Source organism: Erythrolamprus reginae, chromosome Z (assembly GCF_031021105.1).
Source record: "Erythrolamprus reginae isolate rEryReg1 chromosome Z, rEryReg1.hap1, whole genome shotgun sequence".
NCBI classification, from domain to species: Eukaryota; Metazoa; Chordata; class Lepidosauria; order Squamata; family Dipsadidae; genus Erythrolamprus; species Erythrolamprus reginae.
The window spans coordinates 117,521,670-117,540,177 of NC_091963.1; the positions used below are offsets into that span (position 1 = coordinate 117,521,670).

Sequence of the window (18,508 nt, forward strand, 5' to 3'; positions counted from 1 at the left end):
ACAACCTTGAAAATGTTCAAAGATACTTCACCAGAAGAGCCCTTCACTCCTCCACTCGAAACAGAATACCCTACGAGACTAGACTTTCAACCCTGGGCCTAGAAAGCTTAGAACTAAGATGCCTTAAACATGATCTAAGTATTGCCCACAAAATTATATGCTGCAATGTCCTGCCTGTCGGTGACTACTTCAGCTTTAACCACAACAACACAAGAGCTCACAACAGATTTAAACTTAATATCCAAACTTGACTGTAAAAAATACAACTTCAGTAACCGAGTTGTCGAAGCATGGAACTCATTGCTAGACTCCATAGTGTCATCCCAAACCCCCAACACTTTACCCTTAGACTATCCACGGTTGACCTATCCAGATTCCTAAGAGGTCAGTAAGGGGCGAGTACAAGTGCACTAGAGTGCCTTCCGTCCCCTGTCCTATTGCTCTCCTATATCTCCTATACCTTTCTTCTTTCCTATACAGTATTTATTCTATTCTTTCACTGATATATTTTATTATTATTATTTTATTATTTATTAGATTTGTATGCCGCCCTTCTCCACAGACTTGGGTTGGCTCACATCATACAATAAAACAATTCATGACAAATCTAATAGATTTAAAAAACATTTAAAAACCCCATTATTAAACCAGACATACACACAGACATACCATACATAAATTGTATAGGCCCAGGGGAGAGGGGGGGGGAATGCCTCAATTCCCCCATGCCTGATGGAAGAGGTGAGTTTTAAGGAGTTTACGGAAGGCAAGGAGGGTGGGGGCAGTTCTAATCTCCGGGGGGAGCTGGTTCCAGAGAGTCGGGGCCACCACAGAGAAGGCTCTTCCCCTGGGACCCGCCAGACGACATTGTTTAGTCGACGGGACCCGGAGAAGGCCAACTCTGTGGGACCTAACCGGTCGCTGGGATTTCATGTGGCAGAAGGCGGTCCCGTAGATATTCTGGTCCGATGCCATGAAGGGCTTTATAGGTCATAACCAACACTTTGAATTGTGACCGGAAATTGATCGGCAACCAATGCAGACTGCGGAGTGCTGGTGTAACATGGGCATACCTTGGGAAGCCCATGATTGCTCTCGCAGCTGCATTCTGCACGATCTGAAGTTTCCGAACACTCTTCAAAGGTAGCCCCATGTAGAGAGCATTACAGTAGTCGAGCCTCGAGGTGATGAGGGCATGAGTGACTGTGAGCAGTGAGTCCCGGTCCAGATAGGGCCGCAACTGGTGCACCAGGCGAACCTGGGCAAATTTTATTCCTATTTCTTCTCTTCTATTCTTTCTTAGATATATTTTACTATGAGTATATCCTCTACAACCTTCATTATATATTTACTATATGTATACCCAATATAACTCTCATTGTGCACTGGACAAAAATCAATCAATCAATAAAAATAAACAAATAAAACCTCCTATTCCCAAACATTTATTACCCCAAATCCAGGCTGCAAACTTTACTGCACCAAATTAAGTCAAGCCCACCCAACACAAAACAGGATTTACTTCAATATATACTAGTTCAAGTCAAAGCATAAATACATGTATTAAAAAAATAACAATTCCCTTTTTGTGCAAGGGAATTTTACCACTCTATTTTCTGTTTCCACTAAAACGGGCAGCATGGTCTTCTCACTCTGCACTGGGATCCCAAGCTTGCTGTCTTGTAATTCTCTAGATATTGGAAGTCAGTTCACATCCATTCTCTTTCTCCCCTCTTCCTCTCTATCCCCTGAAGTTGATTGTCGCCCTTTCTGTTGTCTTGAAGAAAATGCATCTTTAGGAGTTAGAGCCTCTTGGTCTCATTCTTGCAGGTTAATCTAGTTCTGATTCAACAAGATTCACCCTTGTTTTAAACTTTTGATTTGAATTGAACTTTCAAAGACGGCCTTTAAGTATTATCGAATATAATATCTCTGGGGTTGCCACAATGAAAAAGGAATCAACCTATTCTCCAAAGCACCTGAGGGTAGAACAAAAAGCAACGAGTGGAAGCTGAACAAGGAGAGAAGCAACTTAGAACTAAGGAGAAATTTCCTGGCAGTTAGAACAATTAATCAGCTTGCCTCCAGAAGTTGTGAATGCTACAAAACTGGAAGTTTTTAACAAGATGTTGGATAACCATTTGTCTGAAGTAGTGTAGGGTTTCCTGCCTAAGCAGGGGTTGGACTAGAAGACCTCCAAGGTCCCTTCCAACTCTGTTGTTACGGTTATTGTTATTACATTATTCTTATCCTTTGGAATCAAGTTATAAATTCATGCTGATACACGGAATCTCAGGAATAATTAAAATACTCCAATGACCCTGGAAAAATCTAGATATAGAGTCACTGAGAACCAGCACCAACTTAATGGCACATGATCAATTAATTAATCTCTTCCCAAACTTCTATTTGTAACCCTGAGATGCAATCATTTTAAGCAGCTTAACAAATGGGAAAACAGAGTAAACACATTCCCCCTGTTCTCAATAGATTGCGTCTCTCCAAACAAATTTAAAAATCTTGTTAATTGTAGTCAGAATGTGAATAACATGCAGCATAGTTTGAATAATAGAATAGGTGTCCCATCTACTTGATAAAACAAATGCTGGCAGAAGTTAAAAACCAAAAACAACCATTCCAAATCGCTAGTTTAACACATCACATTGTTTGCCAACATTATCAACATCTTTCTTTTTAAAATAAAATGTAATTAACGTTGCAACATCTTCAGACTAATTGTAGGTTTGTTTAAAATACTTATTTGAGGAAATTGCCAGATTTGAACCACAGATACTTTAAACTATTATAAAAGATTCTGTTACTGAGCCAAACTCTTTCCCTGTACTCTTTCTTTCATAAAGGATCTTTAATGTTTCTTTAATAATTCTAACACTGCTCAAAAGAAATTTGTGAGACAAAGTGTTCCTTCCTGAACAGGAGAAATTGATTGTATGTAAAATTAGCAATATCTGAAGAAACAACAGGAATTGCTGACAATAATATATAAATAGTGCTGAATTGAAAGTTAAAGAAATAAAAAGAAGTAGAGTAGATCAAACCAGTTTTCCAAATATTAGTGCCTTCCTTTCCTTTTCCTTTCCTTCTTTCTATGTATATATAATACTTCTAAGAAGGAAATTTTATTAATTGGATTTCTACATGCTGTTTTTATTATTGTTGTTAGCCGCCCCGAGTCTGCGGAGAGGGGCGGCATACAAATCCAATAAACAAACAAACAAACAAACAAACCAACAAAACAAAACAAACCAACCAAACAAACAAACAAATTGGAAAAAAGGCTTCTCAAAGCTATTTTGTTTTGTTTTGTTATTAGGGACAATCGGACTCTTCGAACCATATCACAATTTCTTTGGTTGTGGCTAAACCATTGCAGTTTGGAGATCATGGTTTATGGCTAGTGTTTGTAGTTTTTGACCTGGTTTCCTGGCAGCTGTTTGTGTTTTGTGGCCATTTTGCAAGCCTCCAACAATGCAGGCTTTTAGGCCAAGCTTCGTCTGTGAATGTACAAGTGGATAGGTTTCAAATTTATCGGCTCTATTTCTGTCCACTGGAATAGTCCTAGACCTATCAGTGTAATATATAGCAGTGACAAAATGGGATGTCTCTGAACACACACGGAGCATATTTATTTGAATTTGTTATGCGTGGTTCCAGACAGAGGTGCTGCATGTGCACAACTGCATCAGTTCCAATCTTCAGCCTCTGAGCGGAGTCCTTTGGATTCTCTGATGGAGGGACCTCCAGACGTCATCTCCCAGGCCTTGCCTTAGCTGTTTCCATGTAATTAACAATGTGAGAAGAATGCAGGCAGCTCTTTTCCCTGTCCTGGGCTACAAATACATAGAATGAAATGGAATGGAATAGAATAGAATAGAATGGAATGGAATAGGGCCGAGCAAGGTAAAATAGAATAGAATAGAATGGAATGGAATGGAATGGATTGGATTGGATTGGATTGGATTGGATTGGAGTGGAATGGAGTGGAACGGAACGGAACAGAACAGAACAGAACAGAATAAAATTAGTTATTGCCCAAGTGTGATTGGACACACAAGGAATTTGTCTTGGTGCATATGCTCTCAGTGTACATAAAAGAAAAGATAATATTTGTCAAGAATCATGAGGTACAACACTTAATGATTGTCATAGGGGTCAAACAAGCAACGAGGAAACAATCAATATTAATAAAAATCTTAAGGAAACAAGCAACAAGTTAGAGTCATACAGTCATAAGTGAGAGGAGATGGGTGATAGGAATGATGAGAAAAAACTAGTTGAAATAGTAAATAGTTTGACAGAGCTGAGGAAATTATTTGTTTAGCAGAGTCATTGTGTTCGGGGGAAAAACTGTTTTTTGTCTAGTTGTCTTGGTGTGCAATGCTCCCTAGCAACATTTTGAGGCTAGGAGTTGAAATAGTTTATGTCCAGGATGCAAGGGGTCAGTAAATATTTTCACAGCCTCCTTTTGACTTGTGCAGTACACAGATTCTCAAAGGAAGGCAGATTGGCAGCAATTGTTTTTTCTGCAGTTCTGATTATCTCTGAAGTTTTTGCAGAACCAAACGAGACAGTTATAGAGGTGCGGATGATAGACTCAATGATTCCTCTGTCGAACTGTATCAGCAGCTCCTTGTATAGTTTGAGCTTCCTGAGTCGGCACAGAAAGAACATTCCTTGTTGTGCTTTTTTGATGACGTTTTCGATGTTAGGTGATCATTTTAGGTCACATGGACAGGAAGATGCGCAAACTTTGATAATCTGCGTAGTTTCTTGCTCAATAATTAGTTCACATATCATGCTATTATACCTAAACATAGTTTGGGGTTTTGGGGGGGTTTAGTATTGGAAGAATTTGTGGCTTCACAAGGACATTGAGTGATTTCAGCTATTTGTAATTTATTTGGTAAGACATGAATAAGCAACCATGCTATATGTCAGATTCACTGAACCAATTATTATTCAGCCAAATTTAGCCAATCATGTTCTGGAAATCCATATGATTTAGTTGATGGTTCAATGCATCATGGACATCCAGAAAACTGCCTTACCTAAATAAAGTACTGGAATTGGAAAAGGTGCAAAAAAGGGCAACAAGTATGATCAAGGAAATGGAGCACCTCCCTTATGAAACCAGGTTGCAACTCCTTGGTCTCTTCAGCCTTGAAAGACGGCGTTTAAGGGGTGACTTGATCGAAGTGTATAAAATTATGCATGGGATAGAAAAGGTGGATAGAGAAAAAAAATCTTCTCTATCACACAATACTAGGACGAGGGGGCACTCCCTAAAGTTCATAGGTAAGAAAGTGAGGACAAATAAAGGGAAATATTTCTTCACCCAGAGGGCCGTTGGTTTATGGAATTCACTTCCAGAAGAGGTTGTGACAGCTGTCAGCCTTGAATAGTTTCAAGGCAGAATTAGACAGATTCATGGATGCCAAGTGTATCCGTGGTTATTGAAACGGATGTCCATGTGATGCCTCTATGTTGGTTGAGGCAGGCAGGATTCCCTTGAGTACCATTTGTTGGGGGTCAAGGGGAAGGGAGGGTCTTGCCTTCTCTTTCTGCTCAAGATCCCCATGGACAATTGGTGGGCCACTGTGTGACACATAATGCTGGACTCGATGGGCTTTGGCCTGATTCAGTATGGCTCTTCTTATGTTCTTATGTTCTAAAATACTGTTGTGATGACTTTGAATGATGTGTCATGCCTATACATTCTTAGCATGATGTACAGTATATGAAATGAACAGTCCCAGCCATTAGCAGTTAAATGAGCATAGGGCAGCTTTTTATAAATCAGAACAAGAATTACAAGCTTATGTAATTTCATTTAATTATAGACTCCATTCTATTGTTTTCCTAATGTCCTCAAGACAAGCATTTCTATGGAGATAATTTTTCTAGATAGAGTGCCATAATCAGATGCATGTGCCTATGCGCACATTACAAGCCTTCTTTTGTGTCTGATTAATTTAAATATAATTTAATTGCTTTCATACCAACCAGTTGGGGTTTTTTTGAGTGGGACTACATAATTTATTGCTTTTCAAAGCAGCAGACACTTCTGTTTCCAGCCCTGAAGGAATGTTAGAACGTGTTGCTGGCCATAAAAACACTCCTGGCTTTCTGACTACGAAATATATATGTGTTTGCCTCCATGCACATGCCGCAGACATATTTATTTATTTATTTATTGGATTTGTATGCCGCCACTCTCCGCAGACTCGGGGTGGCTAACAACAGCAGTAAAACAGTACAACAAAATCCAATACTTAAAAAAAAAGTTAAAAACCCATTATATAAAAACCAGTCATACATACAAACATACCATGCATAAAATTGTAAATGTGGTGCAAATCTTGTGGAAGATATGCTCAGGAAGTCTCAGAAGAAGTCACTCTGATTGGCTCCATCCTATTTTTGCTTATTTTTCCAAAGCTGCCATAATCCCCATCCCAGCTGGGCCAAACTGTCCAAGGGAGAAAATGCTAAAGACACCAGGAAGGTAAATATCCCATTTGCAACTCCATTAAGGAAGGTGCTAAAACCATCAGTGGGAGGAGATGAGCTGTGTGGAGAGATAAACATTCACACATTTATCCAAAAACATACGCACCATGCAGCAATGGAATTTGCATTTCCATGGAACAACCCATGAAATCCTGTTGCATAAAAATCCAATTATCTTTAAAGGATTTTGCTTGTTTATTTTGTTCAATATCAATAACAATATACAGTGTTCCCTCGATTTTCACGGGGGATGACTTCCGAGACCGCCCGTGAAAGTCGAATTTCCGCGAAGTAGAGATGCGGAAATAAATACACCATTTTTGGCTATGGGCAGTATCACAAGTCTTCCCTTAACACTTTAAATCCCTAAATTACCATTTCCCATTCCCTTAACAACCATTTACTCACCATTATTACTGGTACTCACCATTGACTAAGACACTTAGTCATTCTGATATTTATAAACCTAATTATTTAGAATAGAATAGAATAGAATAGAATAGAATAGAATAGAATTTTTTATTGGCCAAGTGTGATTGGACACACAAGGAATTTGTCTTGGTGCATATGCTCTCAGCGTACATAAAATAAAATATACATTTGTCAAGAATCATATGGTACAACACTTAATGATTGTCATAGGGGGTCAAATAAGTAATGAAGAAGCAATATTAATAAAAATCTTAGGATATAAGCAACAAGTTACAGTCATACAGTCAACATGGGAGGAAATGGGTGAAAGGAATGATGAGAAAAACTAGTAGAATGGAAGTGCAGATTTAGTAGAAAGTCTGACAGTGTTGAGGGAATTATTTGTTTAGTAGAGTGATGACGTTCGGAAAAAAACTGTTCTTGTGTCTAGTTTATTAACAATAATTAATTTTTTTGTTATTTATTTGCAAAAATTATTAGTTTGGCAATGACGTATGATGTCATCGGGTGGGAAAAAACATGGTATAGAAAAAAACCCACGAAGTATTTTTTAATTAATATTATTTGAGAAACCGTGGTCTAGGCCATTTGCAAAGTTCGAACCCGTGAAAATCGAGGGAACACTGTATCTAGAGATGGGGTCTGACAGGTTGCCAATAGTAGGATGCAAAGCGATGATTGGTGGATCTCAGCTAAGGACATAAACTGATAAATTAAATTGCTGGTGCAGAATAGGCAAGGAAAGAGTAAGTTTGATTAGTGATAACAATAACTTGTCTGCATAACTTGACAGCTCCCATAATTTGGGAATCCTGTAAGAACTGCCCCCCAATATACATGTTTGCCATCATCTCAGCCAACAAGGAATTAAATTACCGTAAAACCTCAAAATAAAACCACTGAAAGACACTCCGTAGGAAGTATACATAAATGAAAACAGAAATCCACCACTTTTGAAATGTCCTCCTTTTCCTCTTATGCATTTTTCATATATGATAATGTGGCGAATTTGTTTTGCACAGTCCAAAAACATTTACCATTTGCCAAAATTATTTGAGGTTTCCACACTAAGAACTCTTATTAATTGCAGAAATAAATGGAATTATTTCTAACATGGTCATAGCTAGATTCATAGTTGCCTCACATGAGTTTAAGTAGTCTGGAAGTCAATAATTTTCTCCTTAAAGAGGATGGTTTGAATTTTTTTAATGGTGTTCTACTTTTTATCCAGGGATTCTAAACAGCATGCATACATGCATAGCAAGCCTTCTTCCAATTTCTCAGAATAAGCCAGGCTAGAAAATAAGGACTGGTTCAAAGTCAGCCAGGAATTTTTGCGGCTAATGGTGGATCTGAACCTGGCTCTTCTCATTCCTAGTCCAACTTCTTAAGTCCCATACTGTATATTTAGGAATTTCAGACATACTTGGCATAAGATCCAAGGATACGTTCTATACATGAGAAGCCATATCTTCAAAGAAAGACCACAAGCATACATGCTGTATTAGTTCCTAGCAATTCCACCAACTAGTAATGGAAAGAATGTTGCCGAAATTAGTGGAAAACTATTGCCAGTCATGTCATGCTCAGGCGTCGAAGAGGATAGTCAAATTAGGCATCAATTATAACAGGAGAAATACAGCCTTGGGCAGACTGAAAGGTAGAAATCTTTGGATATGTCACATTTTAATACATTTATTTATTTATTTATTCATTCATTCATTCATTCATTCATTCATTCATTCATTTATTGGATTTGTATGCCGCCCCTCTCCGTGTCTTGTCTGGATTGAGCTTGAGCCTGTTAGCACTCATCCAAACCCTGACAGCCTCCAGACACCGGCACATCACTTCCACTGCTTCACTGAGTGGACACGGGGTGGAGATGTACATTTGTAGCTCCTTTGTTCTTTCTAGGGTTCAATTGAAAGCTATTCTTCCCCCAGACAAAACCTTAGCACTGGGAAACAACCTCAACAGCCTCACTTAGTTGGTTCAGATGACAGATGTACAGTTGGAGAACAACAGGATGCTGATGGTATCTTACCATGCATATTCCCATTCCCAGTGACTTTATGAAAATATATAATAAAATAAAAATAGGAATAAGGATAGAACCCCGAGACACGCCATAAAATAGTCTATGACCAAGGTTCTATCACAGAACTGACAAACTTTAGATTTATCAAATTTTGTATGCAGTTTGCTTTTACTGTATTGTATTATTCTATTGTACTACAGGGTTCCCACTCCTAATTTAAAATAAGACTAAAATGCCCCTGAGAATATTCTGACCCAAGGAATTTATTTTCTTTGTCCAAATTAAGCAAACTGTTTGCAGAGAAGAGAATTTCATCTGCACGCTAGAAAATTTGATCTCCATTTAGACAGATTTGACTTGAAACCTGGACTTCCATAACCAATAGTCAGAAAATACACAATACAGTGATCCCCCAAGTTTCGCGATCTCGATCATTGCGAAACGCTATATCGCGATTTTTCCACCCGATGACGTCACTCCCTTCCTTTCTCATCTTTCTTTCTCTCTCTCTTTCTCTATCTTGCTTCTTCCTCTCTCACACTCTCTTCCTCTCTCATCTCTTTCTTTCCTTCTCTCTCTTTCTCTATCTCTCCCCCTCTTGCTCTCGAGCGGCGGGCGGCACCCAGGGAAGGTTCCTTCGGCCGCCCACCAGCTGATCTGCTCGGCAGCGCGGCAGCAGCGAGGAGCCGAAGATGGGGTTTCCCCGTTGCAAGCGAGCGGCAAGCGAGCAGCCGGGCGGGCGGGCGAACGGGCAAGCGGCAAGCGATCTTGGGGTTTCCCCTTTGCCTGGGCGACGGGAAGACCTAGGGAAGGTTCCTTCGGCTGCCCAACAGCTGATCTGCTCCGCAGCGCGGCAGCAGCAAGGAGCCGAAGATGGGGTTTCCATCTTCGGCTCCTCGCTGCTGCCGCGCTGCGGAGCAGATCAGCTGTTGGGCGGCCGAAGGAACCTTCCCTGGGTCTTCCCCGGGTCTTCCCCGCCGCCCACACGCAAACTCCACCATCTGCGCATGTGCGGCCATGGAAAAAGGGGCGCGCATGCGCAGATGGTGTTTTTACTTCCGCACCACTACATCGCGAGAAATCGATTATCGCGAGGGGTCTTGGAACGGAACCCTCGCGATAATCGGGGGATCACTGTATATCACTAACTTATTTCTTCTTCAAACCCATGATCAGGAAATCCCTTGTAACAGAACCAGTATGATTTTGAACCGTGGGCATCGTTTAAAATCCTCTGAACCTTAATTAAAGAAGTGGTTACAAAGTGATGGGAATTTGGAGTGCAAGAGATTCAGTGGAAAAGTTAACACTGAAGGCATGCAATTTGCACGCCTAACCAGAATGTTGTTTGTTATTTTCATTAAAAGGGGGTTTAAGAGTACCAGCATAGTTTGGAAAGAAGGAAGAATAATGTCTGTGTTTGTGCATGTATGTGCATAGTGTAAATTAACAAGTAAAATGACATTATAACACAGATGCCAAAATTTCAGCTGTAAATTATAAGTCTGTCTGCTTCTCTTCCCCCGACTCTCCCCACCCCATTATTTTTGATTTGGAGAATTTAGATTTCTTGACTTTCCTTTCCACATTTAATTCTGCTGGCTGGCGGAACATTTTCCAAAGTGGAGATAGAAAGTATTGCCTTTCTGCCAGGGAAACATGGGGGTTTGTTTTGCTGCTGAAGTGGCACCCCCTAAGTCATTATGCTAAGCTCCTTATTCCTGATTACCACCACCACCTCCTCCTACCTATTAGATTGGCAAACAGCTTTCACAGCAGGGGTTGAGATAGGATAGGCTATATAAACTTTCCCAGGCTTCCTTGAGGGTATCTCCATCCTTGCTGACTGCTTTAACCAAGGCTGCTGTAACGATGGAGTATCAGGTTTGCCTCCTTGTTTTTCTCTGCTTCTTGCCCACGACACATAGCTACATATGGGCCTGGATATATACTTTTCCTGATCCCGGTGTCAACAAAGCAGCATCCCTTACTGACCCCAGACCTTCATCCAGCCTAGAGCTAATGGTAAGTTGAAGCCTGCATCTTGTCCTACTCAGAACAATATTTTTTAGCCTCATGTCCTGAAGAAGCATTGCATTATGTCTTCCATCAGCGTAATCTTCAGGGCTATTGGGAATGCTACTAAAGAAATAGTATGGATTGTAATCCAATTCATTATTTGTCAATCAAAGCAATTTTCAGACGTGTGGGTTTTAATTCCCAGAAATTCTCAGCTAGCCTGAGACCTAGAAACATTGCACTAACAAGATATCAAACTAGGATGTGCTGCTCAAGTTCCTGTTTTTTGTGCCACTTAATCTAATGGATATTTCTGGAGTTCTCAAAATCTTCCACGTGTTTTAGCATCGTTTAGTTGGTTGTGGCGTGCTGTACTGCAGGTAATCAAGAATTAGCACTTGCAAAACATGTTTTGTGACTTAACATGGTGTTGGAATCTAGGCAATTACTGCTTTCAGAGAAACATAGAAACATAGAAGTCTGACGGCAGAAAAAGACCTCATGGTCCATCTAGTCTGCCCTTATACTATTTTCTGTATTTTATCTTAGGATGGATATATGTTTATCCCAGGCATGTTTAAATTCAGTTACTGTGGATTTATCTACCACATCTGCTGGAAGTTTGTTCCAAGGATCTACTACTCTTTCAGTAAAATAATATTTTCTCATGTTGCTTTTGATCTTTCCCCCAACTAACTTCAGATTGTGTCCCCTTGTTCTTGTGTTCACTTTCCTATTAAAAACACTTCCCTCCTGGACCTTATTTAACCCTTTAATATATTTAAATGTTTCGATCATGTCCCCCCTTTTCCTTCTGTCCTCCAGACTATACAGATTGAGTTCATTAAGTCTTTCCTGATACGTTTTATGCTTAAAACCTTCCACCATTCTTGTAGCCCGTCTTTGGACCCGTTCAATTTTGTCAATATCTTTTTGTAGGTGAGGTCTCCAGAACTGAACACAGTATTCCAAATGTGGTCTCACCAGCATTCTATATAGTGGGATCATAATCTCCCTCTTCCTGCTTGTTATACCTCTAGCTATGCAGCCAAGCATCCTACTTGCTTTCCCTACCGCCTGACTGCACTGTTCACCCATTTTGAGACTGGGTGAACAGTGCAGTCAGGCGGTAGGGAAAGCAAGTAGGATGCAAATTATTTTAATTGAATTTGCTCTGGTTTTTCATAATTTGTTACTCCTAAGGGTTGGGATATACTGTACTTCAAATCACGGCCATCATTGTCTAATTGAAGGCCTATAGGAATTAATTTTGGATTTTATTTGACAGTATTCATCTAGGTGTGTGTTCTAAGAACTACTTGAACTGAAACCAGTTTGAAACCACAGTTATGAAACCCCTCCCCCCAAATATGACAGGTTTCCTACATCTGAACATTTTTGGTGACTAGCTTTGTTCTCCTTACCAAATAATATTTCCTGACCCAGTCAAAGCATAGCAGTTCCATATTAGTGGGGAACCTAACTGAATATTTTTCTCCTATCCTTTTCCTACATAGTCAAAAGTGTGCAGTCCTGAAACTGATTGTCCACTGGGGTTCTTCTGTGACCTCCACTTTGAGATCTGCAGGCCACTTAAGCAAGAAGGAGAACATTGTCGTCATGATACCCATTGTGCCACCAATCTGACTTGTATGTTTGGAAAATGCCTCCAAACTGTACCTAAAGGACATGAAGGTAAGCTCTATTGGGGTGGACTGTTCATCAGAGGCAGAGGAAGTAAATAGTCTAGGCAAAAATGTGCATAATGAATAGCTTGTTTATTGCAAATGTTAAGAGTGCTATTCTTAGAACCATCCTCTTTTTAAAACCTTTCCTGACCTGGAACTTCCCAGAGCTATTGATACTAGAATTCCTAAGTTCCCCTTTCCACAAATTTTAATAGTTACCTTGCTTTTCAAATCAGTTTGCTTTTCTTCTTCTGTCAATTTATCTATGCTCTAGTGCAAACACCATATAATCATCATATGATGAGTCACATAATGAGGATATAATTGTAAATGTAATTATGTACTTTACATGCGATGTTTTGTCATATTTTGTTTAAATGTGTTTTTTTTAATCCAATAAAAATTATTAAAAGAAAAAAAGAGCCATCATATAGTCTATCTGTTTATGTATTAATAAGTGGGGGCCAGCTCAACTGGTGTTATTTCAATAAACCATATTTAGTCAAATTATTGCTTAGCCCAGAGCATGGTACAATGGTGCATTAGGCTTCCAAACTGTTTTTTAACTCCTTTAGAAAGTACTTTATCTGATAAATCTGGTCCATGCCATTGTAATCAAGATGCTCCTTAAGGACTAGCTAATTGTTCAGACTTTGCTTTTTATTTTCTTTTATGATGTCTTCTTTAATCTCCCAGGCCTGGCAGTCACAGACATCAGGTTAGAGAGGCCTAATCTAAATATATCTTTTTTATTATTTGAGCTGCTCAGCAGGCCCCTTATTTTGATTCTTATCCTGTATCCATATATTATCAAGCCGCAAACTTTAATGAATTAGAGTTGGATGTGTGATTTACCTATATTTTCCCCAGAGCTTGAAATTCATGCTAAACTTAATTTATGAAGGGGGATTCTCAGATTCTTACAAGCTTCCAAATACCAGTAGAAAATATTTGAGATAATGTGTGAAGGTTTGTTTCATGTTTTGATTAGACATGTAACTTGACTATGGAAATTTTTACACACTTTAGTTTTCACTCTAAAAATATTTTACCCATGCCTAAATTGTGCTAATATTTAAACTACATAGTTTTAGTTTGAAACCATTGTTGAAGTCAACTTCACTGAGTTTACAATGGTTTCAAAATTCTCTTCCCCCCCCGGCCCCACCTAAGTTCAGCTGGGTTCTCACCTTTCTTTCTTGCCCTTTGCAGGTGCCCGCTGCCATCACCATAAAGACTGTTCTCCAGGCTTCTGCTGTGCCCATACCCATGGGGAAAGGGTTTGCAAGAAAAGGCTGATTTTAGATGAGAAGTGCCATGTCCCCCAAGGAGGGATGGCATTCAGCGTTAACCAGGTGTGCTCCTGTTCAGAAGGACTCTTATGCAGGCAGATGCAGCCCAAGAGAGAGTGAGTATTGGTGCCACCTGGGAAAAGGTACATCTTTCCCCCACGCATCCCTATCTCTCCTATTCTCATTTGGGATTGCTGACTCCCTGTTGCAAACCAGCAATATTGTACAAAAACAATGGGGAAGGGAGGTTAAAGCCCATCCTATCTGCCATGATTGACATGTAGCCAAGCTTGCCAGTTATTGGGGAAATTGCCATTTTGGCTGCTTGCTAGGATGTTCAATTCAATTCAATTTATTAGATTTGTATGCCGTCCCTCTCTGAAGACTCGGGGCGGCTCACAACAATAATTAAAGCAATATTCCAGCGAAAACAAATCTAATATTAAAAAGCACATAAAACCCTATCATATTTAAAAAAGCAAACAACATATACATACCCAAACATAAATATAAAAAAACCTGGGGGAAAGGTGTCTCAACTCTCCCATGTCTGGCGGTATAGATGAGTCTTGATTAATTTACGAAAGACAAGGAGTGTGGGGGCAGTTCTAATCTCCAGGGGGAGTTGATTCCAGAGGGCCAGGGCTGCCATAGAGAAGGCTCTTCCCCTGGGGCCCGCCAAACAACATTGTTTGGTCGACGGGACCCGGAGAAGGCCAACTCTGTGGGACCTTATCGGTCGCTGGGATTCGTGCGGTAGCAGGCGGTTCCAGAGGTACTCTGGTCCAATGCCATGCAGGGCTTTAAAGGTCCAGAAATGTTGGTGCAGCTGAAGTTGCTAGCAATGGAAACAAATCTTTTAGCAGTTGCAATGAAGCTGATTTTGGATGTATCAAGATTTTTGGGGGAGACAGTCTTAATGCAACAGAGTTTATTGGTCAGAAAGTTCTAGGTTCTCATGATGGGGCAAAGATCTTTGTACCTCAATATCCACTGCCTATAGACTTTCCTTTAACAAAACTTACTGGCATGTGGCATTCAAACAAGGATAAGCAACATCTTCCCCAGCTAGCATCAAAGCAAGGGCATGATGGGAAATGAAATCTAAAACCAATGGCAAGCACAAGTTTGCCCCTACTGTTTTAGTTGAAATCTTACCCCTCATTTTCTCTTTTTGCAGGAAACCATCTGAGTACAAGGGGAGAAAAGGCGACTGGAGATGCCAAAAAAAATAGACAACTATGAAATGCTGTTTAAAAAAAAAAAAAAGCTGTATTATTCCTTGTAAATAGTATTGTACATAGAGTTGCCTAATGTCTACCATCTGTTTTGATTGTACGTTTGTGAATAAATCTGAGTTCATGAAAAGATGGAGCTACTCTTAAAATAATAAATGGATTGATGTCAACAAATTTCTTTTTGGAATCAAGGACTGTTTTTTTCCTATCTAAAGACATACTACTATCTGACTCTGTGTGTATGTGTGTGTATGTGTGCACGCAGGCATGCGTGCATGCATTTGTGTGTGTGTATGTGCCTTTTATTTTATTCATCAAACAATACTGAAAACATTATACCTTTGAAGATCAGTGGTACCATCCGTAGTATCTGGAGGAATGGACAGCACATAGCCTATTGGCTATGGGTTGCCCATCCTTGCATGGCTGGCTGGAGAATTTGGGAGTTTAAATCCAGACACCTTCAAGATCGAAAAACACTGGTCTACTCTCTACCATATTAAGGCTTCTGGCATCTTTTTCTAGAGCCAAAAGATGAGTTAATCCTGGCTTGGACAGCAGTCTTCACTAGATAGGACTCCCGCAGATACAATTCATAATAAGCAGGTCTACCACCACCACCACCACCAGCAGCATTTACGTATCAACCTCGATATACCTTTATCTCTATGAAAACGACCTTTATTTAAGGACATACAGGATTATTTTTAATCTGTTATATACTAGATAGACTATTTTTTTATTTAAGTGCTATTTAGTCCCCTAAGTTTTTGTGTCTTGTTTTAAATAGCTCTCTTTTAATCTGATGACTTCCTATTGTCTTTGATTACCAATGATGTACAGCTTTTTATTACAGGAGTTAAATGTCATATCTGGAGAGGTTGCAATTTATTATTTAAAAATATGAATAACCATTCTTAAGACCTAGTATCTTGAGAAAAAAAATAAACAAAACACTTGTTTTTCAATTACTCCTTTTACAGAAAAACATTCTTACCTCATATAAAAAAACCTAACATAATTCATAGAAAAATCTATTTCAATACAATGAACAGATACCACAAAAAAGCCAGCAAGGGGGTGTAGCTCAGTGGTAGAGCATCTGACTGCAGATCAAGAGGTCTCTGGTTCAAATCCACGTGCCCCCTTCTCGTTTTTTAAAAACATAATTTCACAGGTAGCAAAGCCCATTTCTACTCCAAAACACAACCATTTTTCATATTGCAAATAACATTGTTAACTCCCTTTCAATAGCCCCCCTCAAAGTAGCACAGGCTATTAGAGAGGTTGGAGGTGGTCATAAAACACTGGGAAAGGGCCAATATACTTCCCGCTACAATATTGGGAGGAAGTGTTAGATATCTCCACTTTCCTGCCTTTCCCTCCCCACTTCTGCTTTAAGAGAAACAATTGCAGGGGAAGAAGTAATACAATAGATCAAGGTCGGGAAAGATTCTTGGATTGAACAGAAGGCCTCTCGATAATGCACTCAGCAATCTTCAAATCTGTTTTTGCTCAGACACATTTCACAAATCCTTGACTGGAGCATTTAAGTCCCCAACTCAAGTCAACACTCTGACCTCTAGCTTATTTAACCACGCTTTATTGAATTATCCCTATTGCCTGGATTCAGGCCGCAAAGCACTGAACCGTAAGCTAATTATTTTGACAATTAGGACTCTTTCACATAGATGTGTTATTGTCTGTTTCTCTGGTTTTTGTCAGAAGAAAGATATAAAAGGCCAATTTGCACTCTCCTGATAGTCAAGAACAAGCTGCCTCAGTAACTAGGCTTACAAGTGAACTTATCCTTACCAATTTACTGTGGGAAAATTTAAGCACCTACTATGGTCCTGTGTTTTCCCTCTCATATTAAGTCACCAGTCCCTGGGAGAACAAATCATCACCAGTGGGCTTCGAAGTGCTGTGAGATACTGTAGACTTAGGCAAGTGTGAATGAGTTTGTGGGACCAAGACTTTATCCATCTTCTAAACCAGGGGTCCCCAACCACCGGGCCGCGGACCAGTACCGGGCCGCGGGGCATGTTGCACCGGTCCGTGGAGTCAGCAGCTGCCGGCCCTCATGCCGCCCCCCCCAGCGCTTCGCCTCCCGCCGGGCAAGAGGCCTCGGAAGGCAGGTTCTGCCGGCCACAGGACGATGGACGGGACAGAGGGGCAGGAAGGACCGAGAGGCTCAAGCCTCTTTTGGCTTCTGTCGCGGGGCGCTTTTGCGTTTTTGGCTGGGGGGAGGCAGGACCCCCTGTCTCCAGCGCTTAGGCCCCGCTGGGCAAGAGGGCTTGGGAGGCAGGTTCTGCCGGCCCACAGGGCGATGGCGGGAAAGAGGGGCGGGGAGGACCAGCACCCCCATGCTTAATCCCGCCCCCAACCACACCCCTTTCCGCCCCCACAGGGCCATAGAAAAATTGTCTTGCTGAAACTGGTCCCTGGTGGAAAAAACGTTGGGGACCACTGTAAATCTAAACTGACTGAGTGACAGGTTGCTGGAGCAAAGGTGCTTCACATTGATAACTGTCACACAGGCCATTTTTGAACATGAGCTACTGGTCTCCCAGAAGACTAATACATCTGGGTAAAAAAACTGGTTCAATTGACAAGTCAGCGAGGCAGACATAGATTGTGGGATGCTCTCATATGTTTTATTTATTATTTGTTTGTTTTGTCAAGTATGTATTGGAAGTGTACAAAGATATGGCAATGTTTATATACATGACATTAGTAAGAGAGAAACATTAGGACAGGGGATGGAAGGCACTCTGGTGCACTTATGCACGCCCCCCACTGACCTCTTAGGAATCGGGAGAGGTCAACAGTGGATAGTCTAAGGGTAAAGTTTTGGGGGTTAGGTGATGACACTACAGAGTCTGGTAGTGAGTTCCATGCATCAACTACTCAGTTACTAAAGTCGAATTTCCTGAAGTCCAGTTTGGCGTGGTTTACTTTAAGTTTGTATCTGTTGTGTGCTCATGTGTTGTTGTGGTTGAAGCTGAAGTAATCATTGACAGGGAGGACATTGTAGCAGATGATTTTATGGGCTATGCTTAGGTCGTCTTTAAGGTGACCTAGTTCTAAGCTTTCTAAACCTAGGATTGTAAGTCTAGTTGTGTAGGGCATGCCATTGAGAAAGTTCCCTCCACCCCAAACCCTAACCCTGCAGTGTTTTGGACAAACCTTTACTGCACTCACCTTGTAGTGCATTAGTAGACAACTTTACTAGTCTTCTAGTCACTTGCCTTTGGGGGGGGGGCG

General features: G+C 40.5%; 1 protein-coding gene and 1 non-coding gene across 2 annotated transcripts; both read left to right on the forward strand.

Annotated features, from left to right (window-relative positions):
* The first annotated feature begins 10,876 nt into the window (after positions 1-10,876).
* On the forward strand, positions 10,877-15,415 carry LOC139153874 (dickkopf-related protein 3-like). The gene is made up of 4 exons (XM_070728295.1): positions 10,877-11,029; positions 12,541-12,718; positions 13,924-14,119; positions 15,184-15,415. Exons 1-4 carry the CDS (start codon positions 10,877-10,879, stop codon positions 15,236-15,238), a joined length of 582 nt encoding a protein of 193 aa, XP_070584396.1. The 3' UTR covers positions 15,239-15,415.
* Positions 15,416-16,317: 902 nt separating this feature from the next.
* Positions 16,318-16,389, forward strand: TRNAC-GCA (transfer RNA cysteine (anticodon GCA)). Its single transcript has one exon. It is a non-coding gene; the product is annotated as a tRNA-Cys (tRNA).
* Positions 16,390-18,508: the final 2,119 nt, after the last annotated feature.

Bases quoted from the DNA above. Each gene is read 5' to 3' on its own strand.
- LOC139153874 (XM_070728295.1), top strand. From the start codon at position 10,877: ATGGAGTATCAGGTTTGCCTCCTTGTTTTTCTCTGCTTCTTGCCCACG. The intron at 12,719-13,923 runs GTAAGCTCTATT...TGCCCTTTGCAG, and splicing joins TGTACCTAAAGGACATGAAG to GTGCCCGCTGCCATCACCAT. The intron at 14,120-15,183 runs GTGAGTATTGGT...CTCTTTTTGCAG, and splicing joins CAGATGCAGCCCAAGAGAGA to GAAACCATCTGAGTACAAGG.